This window comes from Stegastes partitus, unplaced genomic scaffold, assembly GCF_000690725.1.
Source record: "Stegastes partitus isolate 25-593 unplaced genomic scaffold, Stegastes_partitus-1.0.2 Scaffold1158, whole genome shotgun sequence".
NCBI lineage: Eukaryota > Metazoa > Chordata > Actinopteri > Pomacentridae > Stegastes > Stegastes partitus.
The window spans coordinates 146,605-155,509 of NW_007578889.1; the positions used below are offsets into that span (position 1 = coordinate 146,605).

At 42.2% G+C, this 8,905-nt stretch overlaps 1 protein-coding gene across 2 annotated transcripts in view; it reads left to right on the forward strand.

Annotated features, from left to right (window-relative positions):
- Positions 1-8,518, forward strand: part of znf385a (zinc finger protein 385A) — a 54,884-nt gene extending 46,366 nt beyond the window's left edge. For both annotated transcript variants that reach the window (XM_008296861.1, XM_008296862.1), the window contains 3 exons: positions 4,131-4,315; positions 4,614-4,706; positions 5,032-8,518. In XM_008296861.1, coding sequence (XP_008295083.1) covers positions 4,131-4,315; positions 4,614-4,706; positions 5,032-5,280 — 527 coding nt within the window. In that variant the 3' untranslated portion in view covers positions 5,281-8,518. The remainder of the gene's footprint in view (positions 1-4,130; positions 4,316-4,613; positions 4,707-5,031) is intronic.
- The last annotated feature ends 387 nt before the right edge of the window (positions 8,519-8,905 follow it).

An 8,905-nucleotide genomic window follows, 5' to 3' on the forward strand; every position in this document is an offset into this window, starting at 1 on the left:
AAAAGAAGTCAATTCAAGAGAAGACATTTATTGAAACTCCATTTTATAACTCTGCTTTGGTGCTCTGGTTTTGATTTGGAATAATTCAGTTTTTGCCATAAAAAAAAACTAAATACAGCAGCATAAATAATGTTGCATATTACTGTAATAACTGAAGCTTTTGTATCATTAGCTTATTATGTAATAACACATGCCATTGCTAATGTGTAGGAATTTGTGCAATAACTTCTCTAAATACAAATTTAAAACATTTAGGTGGATAACTGATCATACTTTAAGACATTATCATAATATCTGACAAATATTACAACAGCAAGTGCTTAAAACTTTATTGAAGTTGGCGGCTATGTGTGACATCCTATCAGTTGTACAGACATACACATATACGTAGATTTCTGTGTACATAAACTGTGCATATTATCAAGACTAACTACATTCACTGTAAGCGCACCCGTCTCCTGACTTTGATTGAAAACACCCCCTTGTAGGAGCGTGACTCAGTCGAGGGCACAAAGAGAAACACTGATCAGCAGATAAATGATCTGTTTGACACTGACATGCTTGACCTCTGTAACCGTGCACTGATCTCCTGGTTTCAAGAGCTCCGTCGATGCGCCTCGCTCGCGTGTGTCCACTCTCTCGAACCGCGAACACACCCACGCCTGCACCCACTTTTCTTTTCTTGCACAAGAACATAATTGCTTTAAAGAAAAACTCTCACCCACTCAAAGATTCATGATTTGTCTTGTCATTCGCAGCACACAGCAATGAGAAATGTTTCCCATGCCCCGAAGCCTTCTGTTTGAAAAAATTGCAGAGGAGGACGGTTAAGGCGTGCAAGCGCTGCATGAGGGATTTAAATGGGGGGGAATAACAGAAAAAAAATGGCTGTTATGTGGGTGAATTCACCAGCTTGAACATTCTGTGAGGCAGCTTTCACATATGATAACACAACCTCTGGGTTCTTTTAATCTTTCCCTCTGACCACCTTAACCTCTCAGAGACAGTTTCCATCTGCTGGCTCTGTTTTTGGCAGTTTGAAGTATGACTTATCTTAAAGAAAGTCAAGAAAAGTACAGACAGAGACACAGAGAAGGACTGACTCCATATCAGTGTAACTGTATCCCAATTGCCTTGAGTGATGTTAGCTCAAGCCAACTCAGCCAGACATGAAAGCAGCCAGCAAATACCTCTTAATGTTAGATGAAGTCTTAATCAATAAAAGTGCAATCACTGTCACCATTGTGGCTGGATTAACCTCTGCAAGGCTTTTAACAATCATGTGTTTTCATGCTTTGATTAATGGTTTATCAGTGTTACAATGACACACAAACAGATTTGTGTTACATCTGCCCGCCAGCACACTACTTACAATGTACATGCACGTGTACATATAAAAGAGCAAGATCGCAGACAATATATTACAGCGTCTAAACACGAGCCCGGGTCACAGCCTGCTGTCAGTTCCAGAGTTCAACCCCTGGATGACTAAAAAGTTGAAACAGCTGAAACTCGACGAGGAAAACAATCTGGAAGCAATCACCCCCTCGCTCATTCTGAAAATCAAAACTGTGCATATTAGCATGGTTCAAAAATAAAAGCATATGTCACGCAGAAACCGAGACGTGAGCAGTGTGCGTGGCAAAGAATAAACTGCAGGGGGAGAAAAAAAAAAAGGAAAAGAAAAAGGAGAGGGGAAAGAAAATGATGTAATGTAATTTAAACATTTACACAACAGTTTCCTGTCAACCCATTCCCTGTTTTTGTGTTCTCGGCTGTATGTTGTCTGCTTGTGTGTGGGTTTACACTGTGAGTCAACCTTACAAAGACACAAAATCCACTGGGCCATCCATTGTCAGACCGAAATAGAACAAAGGCAAAAAAACAGACACCCAAGAGCACATTTTTGGCCACAAGCAAAACCTGTCATTCTAGCCCCTTTCTCCCCAGTGCAGCCCGCAGCCTACATGTCCCCCACCCCTATGATTCCTCGCTCTTCTGTAACCTTACCTCTCTTCAAAGGGATTTCAGAGAGTGACTCAAATTCGTATCTGAAAGTCAGAGCCAATGATGGTGGCATGCTTTTTTTTTTTTTTTTTCTTTGAATGTAAAGCGGCACAGCAGTAAAGTGAGGTGGGGGGAGGGGGATTTTTTTATTTATTTATTTTAATTTTAAACCTAGAACAAACTATTTAATGAGAAGCTATTCCGACACCCCCCCTAATAATATGCAGATGCAAGGACACTTTTCTTCATGCAAATGCAGCCATATGGTGCTTGGAGAGGTGCCAAGATATATATGGAAAATACTGTACACGGAAATTAGGCTCAGAAGAATTAGGGTTTTAACTCTTTTTGGAATTGTGACTGGATTAATAATTGGGTGAGGTCATGGGGAATCAAAAGACCCCTGAGTTCATGTGTATACGCGATGTAGTTTTGCATTGTTTTATACCTAAGAAAACAAATCTGTTGTGCTTTTGTTTTGTGTCTACTGTCATACACTCATCTCTAATGGAACATGGCCTGTTTAACTACTCAGCAGTATTAATCGTTAAAGAATTGCTGCTTAACCACAGACGTGACAATGTCAAGAGCATAGAGTTAATTCACAATCAGATTTAGATATCTTTATTTGCTCCCAGTATGTCAAAACAGACGCATGTAAAATAATGTTATCATATAAATATCTAGTGAAACAGGAAAAAATGTGCAATTCTCTTACAGCACAGACCAGATAAAACTGCATCCTACAATACCACGTCCTTAAATTTCCAAACGTTGACATTTACTGTCTATTTTATTGATTGTGAAGTTTAGGGGTTCAGCCATCCAACATTATTACTGATATTGGCACATATGGTGGATATAATATATCACAGTGCGTATGGTGTGGCCTTTTCCTCCCCTCTCCACTAATTCAAACATTGTAAATCAAAAGTGGTAGAAGAAGTGTTCCGATCCTTTATATAAAAACATGTAAAAGAGCAATGTATGCATATTACATTACAGGTGAAAGTACTGAAACAAGTATAAAAATACTTGTTTGGTCCCTCTGACTGACATATTCTGACAGCCATAGATGATTAATGCTGTGTTGTTAGTATGTAAGCAGCATGTTACTGTTGTATCTGCTGCAGGTGGAGCTAATATGAGCTACTTTACATGCAGTTTTATATTCAGACACAGCAGATAAATCTGAGGGCTTGTCAGATGATTAATGGGAGAGGAAAGAAGAAAAACAAGTTCTGTAGCACAAATCTGTTTTCTGTTGATTGACTTTTCTCAAATCTTTGATATTCAGCGAGGTAGCGGATCATTTGAACATTTGCTGAAAAGAAACAAACTAAGAAGTTTAAAGATTAAAACCGCTGTTTGGTGGAGCTGCTAACAACTCGTAGACGTATGAAATGTGATCCCAACTACACTAGGTGGCTCTAGTGAGACGTCAGAATCCAAAAGGGTTGGAAACCGCTGCTTTGATCTTTACCAAAGGGTTGCATTTTTAAAGCTTGTTGAATTATCTGTTGTTTAAAATATCCATCTTGAAAGTAATTAAAGCTGTCAGATATATGTAGCTGAGTAGAAAGTGCAGTATTTCCCTCTGAAATACATTGGAGTATACGTACATATAACATGGTATGACATGGAAATATTTATATCCAGTGCTTTAGTCAATGTAGTTATTTTACTCTCACTTATTATAAAGATTACAGTCGAGTTCATCTCCCAGATGAGCCACTGCACAGCTGTCTGACTGCTGCCATCTTGTGGTGAAGTCTCAGCTGTACAACAGCGTCTATAAGCAGGTTGTTCTGTATGGTGCGTGTATATGGTTGTTTATCGGAGAATCAAGCCTGTGGTGCATATTGTTTTCTGTCATGCTCTGACATTTGTCAATGTCATTGTTTCTCCAGCAGTAATTTGAGCTGCGGAGAAATGCTGTCCAGTCTCATTTTACTTCAGACAGGTGGAAGCAGCATGACTCATGTGTTATAAATAGTGATTCATCTCCACTGCATTATTTCATTCTATTCTATTAGCTTCTAAATTTGTAATTTTATCTTGGTTAATGGCATTGCTGACCTGTTCTTTTGCTTGTGCGTGTCTGTGTGTCTGTTTGCCTGCAGGTACAAAACACAAAACTATCCTGGAAGCACGGAGCGGGCTGGGCCCCATCAAGGCATATCCTCGCCTGGGCCCGAAGCCCAGCGGAGAGCAGGGAGGGGGGCCAGTGGACCCCAACACTCAGGAACGAACCTTCCACTGTGAGATCTGCAATGTGCGGGTCAACTCGGAACTGCAACTAAAACAGGTAGGAGGAATATGTAGCCATATTAATATGCAAAATATTATGCATTAGCTGGATTCGATAAGTGTAAAGTAGCATTACATTACATACAACATAATGGACTTGGGAAATAAAAATCTAAACCAAGCATTTTCTACCACTAATTAAAGAACACATTATAATTTACATTCGTTACAGTTTTTAAATTTATGTCAAGTCAGTCACATGTAATTAACCCAAAGTTTGTATGGAATTCTGCCTTTTCGTGTATATTTCTGGTGTTTATGTTTATAATTTCTGTTCCTGTGTTCTTCATTATCAGCACATATCAAGTCGAAGGCACCGGGACGGCATGGCAGGCAAGCCTAACCCCCTCCTCAGCCGACACAAGAAGCACAGGGGAGCTGATCTGACGGTAACCTTTCACTCGTGGATTCTGGCTCCTGTCACACAGTTAGTTAACCTGAGATCCACAGATCAGATAGACAGTGATACTTGAGAACAGGACGTCTGCGAGGCCTTGTAGTTGGAGCACGTGTGACTTGATCCTCACAATACCTTAGCTTTGTTTTTGGCCGCGTCCTCCTCCTGAAAAATTTAAAGCGACTGAACTGAACCCTCAGTATTATGACAGGTTATAAGTGTCTATATCTGTTTCTCCTGCATGTTTTGACCTTCTGGAACTAATCATTTGAAACCTCTCTCTCCCTCCCTCCTGCTCTTCTCTCTTGTGCTTTCAGTCTTCTTTGACCTTTTCCAAGGATCTCACCAAAGCTTTGGGTGCAGGGCTCCTGCCCAACCCCTTGGCTGTTGCCGCAGCAATGGCCGCTGCGGCGTCCTCGAACCCGCTGGCTCTCCGTGCAGCTGCTCCTGCGCCTCACCCACACCATCACCTCTTGCAAGGCCCGCCTCTCAGCCACGCCATCCTGAGACCCGCCCCCGGGCCGATCCGCACCACCCACGGGCCAATCCTCTTCTCTCCCTACTGACACATCACCCTCTGACTTCATCCAGTCAGAAGCATCCACTCCAAAAAGCACACTGTGAAGCTACAAACACGATCAACAAACAGCAATTGATAAAGGGGGGGGGGGATCCAATCATTTAAATATCTGACTGAGAGAATAGCAAGGGAAAGGAATGGCGGAAAGGAGTCTCTCTTTTTCCCTTTACCTGAAACTCTCCATTCACTCTCCCTCCATTTTAAGACTTCTGCAGATGGAATGAGCAGAGGAGAGATTTTCATTATGCATTGAACTCCCTTGTACATTTCTCACCTCCCCTGGTCCCTTGCACTGTGGCCCACGGTCACGGCCGCCTCAATAGCAACAGAAGAAACACATACAGATCTTTCTAGAAACATTAAGCCACATGTAGTGTTACATAATTATCGTGGGCCAGGTTGTTTTTTTTTTTTCTCCTGTCATCGTGGCTCAACATGCTCTTCTCATCCTATGCACCTCAAAAACCAAGACAATAATGTTATGTCAGTAGGGTAGCTGCTTTCATCGGTCTTTGCTGCGTGCGCCACATGTAGCTGTGGCGGCCTCCACGGTACTGTACACGGCCTGCACCGCGCCGGAGGCCAGCAGCTCTTCAATTTGTGACACTAGGTCCTCGCTAGATACAACATGACTTCGGCTGACAGGCAGGTGGTAGCCACATCTGAACACGTCTGGTGATGGTTTTGGGGGGGGTTAGGAGAACAGAAAAGTGACTGTGGGGGATTGCTCTCCCCTGTCATTTCCTGAGAGGGTGAGGTGAGAGGAGGGCTGGCACGGGTCAGCAGACGGATTGACCACAGGCAGCATGCAGACACACACTCAAGCCCAAACAAATCTGTTTTAAAATAGACTGTACCAGCAAAAAATTGCTACGGGGCACATCTGCCAACCTGCATAACAGTCAGACATGGGCCTTACCAAAGGGGAGAGGGGATGGGAGAAGCAGCAGAAGTCACACATTGGTACATACTGTACTGCTGCTTAGTATAAGCCCACAATCTTTTAGCTTAGATCGCCTTTTATGGAATGAATTCTGTGCTTTTACATGCAGTAATGACATATACTCCACTGTATAGAGCACAGGTGAAATTGGACATGACTTCTGTTTAGATTACGATGCCAAAAAAGGTTACTGGCACCTTCACATCTCCCTGGTCGTCATCCGCTGGCTGATTCACTGTGTAGGTGATTATGACCTTGGTGTGACCCTGTGTATTGATGTATTTATGTTGTTTCTGCATGCAACCTCACAATAAGGTCCTGCAGGGACAAGCTTTTGCATCATTGGGTTGACCTCCTCCATTCCTGCCCTGTCCTCCTCTTCCTCCTCCTCCTCCTCCTCCTCACCTCCCCGAGATCCAAAGGTTCATATGGGTCTATTGTGGAAGATACTGGCGACCATAATGCTGAAAGGGAACAAATTAAATAGAGGAAGATGAAAGCCAAATACATTCTTGGAGAAATGATCTTGAGCTGGAGTGACAACCGAGCCAGAAGCGTAGGGAAGCCGCCCGGAGCGGGAGCCAAGACGTCCAGCCCAAGGCATCTATCGATACTTCCTGTCTTACAACTGAAAGCCATGAAACACACCATGATTTGTTTTCTTTTACAAAGACTGGTGAGCACTTTGTTTTGTTTGGTTCGGACTGTTGGTTTGCGTTTGTATCACACATTAAAAAAAAGCAAAACAGAAAACACAATAAAAAATATTTTTGTAGGTAGGAAATGGTAATAACTTCATCCATGAAGGGGGAGCGAAGAAAGGGGACTGTGGATTATATAAGTGACTTAGGCAGACTGATAAACAGGCAAAACAACTGACTCAGTGGGGAGCCACAAAAGCTAGCTAAGCAGCAGCAGACCTATCTTGCCTGACAGCTTGAAACTAAAACCCTTTTCTGAACGAGATGTACACTGTGCCCTTTCATTGAGAAGCAATGAGCTCTAATGTCTTACCTTTGTCTGAATATTGCAATGCAATGAGCAATTTTTATCAGAGTGACTTGTTATCATTGTGACATGTTGTGACATATTGTCTGGAGTCATGTGTAAACTGGGAGCACGCCAGCTGACAGACTTTTCTGTTCTTCCACGAGGAGTTAAGTCCTTTAGGGGATTGCGAGAGGGATATAGAGAGACGGAGGTGTAGCTGGGCATAGGGACCGACCCTTCATATTAAAGGGCCTTTTTACTATGGTAATCTCTGCTTGGGGAACAGGGTACAACACCAGGTATCAAGGGATTAAAGCTAGATCTGTTCAACAGGCTTATTTTTGTTGTTAATTTGGTTTTACAGAGTTGCATTATTATTATTTTTTTTCTGTGTGTGAGAAATGTGTCGAAGTGAAAATCCTGAGGAACGTTATCAATGCCATTACTTAAAGAAGAAGCTGGCTTGGCGTCAGCTTCCACCATTGTGCTCTTTTTTTTTTTTGTCGCTGAACGTAACCTTCAATTTCATTTTGTGAGTGAGATGCTATTCCAGGATCCGTGCTCTCCTTCCTGTTGGTGTGTGTACCATATGTATTCTAGTGTGTGTTGGGATCTGCTCTCTCCCCCACCTCCCACCAATCAGAGACAGAGGCAACCTGGAGCTATAAAGTGGCCTATAACACAATAATGGAGACAAAAACCTGCACAGGTTTGGTTTGGGAAGCGTGATCAATCATCCTGGATTCTAGCAGAGACTTGATCAATAACCCAACCTAACCAAAGTACTGCAACGTTGTCCCTGGTAGGTCAGTCAAGTAGCACCACAGATATGTTCATATTGTCCTTGATATGTTCATAAAGTGGTAACTCCCATTGAGTCATCCTCATTATTCACATTTGGGAAATAAATGTTAGATTCCTATTTTCTGGGCAGGTGTTTCAAGTTAGCTGTGTTTAGGCTACTAGCCTTAGCCTTATTTTGCCCTCAGTCTCTCTCAGAGCAGAGAGAGAGAAATGGAGAGGCTATGGTGTACTTTTGTCTTGCCAATAAAGTTATTTTTGAACTTCATTATCAGAGGGGAAAAAGAGTTTGTATGGCGAATTGTAGCAATACCTGACTCATTCTGGCTACTCTTGTTTATTGCAATAAGAAAATTAAACAATAAATGTGTATGTGAGTAAAACATTATAAATGTAATTTAAATGAAAAAGAAACTTTATGGTAAATACTATTGGTATCAAGAGAAACCATGGTGGAAAAAAGTAAATGTCAATAAATCATTAAATGATACCGTCTGCAGAGTTTTTATGAATCAATCGGTGTGGTCCACTTCTGTCTGTCAGAAGAGAAATACGAAATATCTCATCCTCACTTCATGTACGTGCTGCTTCTGAGTGTGTCAGAGAGGAGTTACAGGCTTTAAATGTCCTGCTTCTAGCTGTGTGTCATAAAATTATAAATTACAGATTATTTATATGGACTGCAAGGTGGCTCGGTGGTTAGCACCGCTGCCTTGCAGTAAGAAGGTCGCCGGTTTGCAACCTGGTGAGGACAACTGGGATCTTTCTGCATGTTCTGCATGTTCTCCCCGTGCAGCGTGGGTTCTCTCCAGGTTCTTCGGCTTCCTCCCACACAGTCCAAAAGCATACTGAGGTTAGTTGGTGATTCTAAATTGTC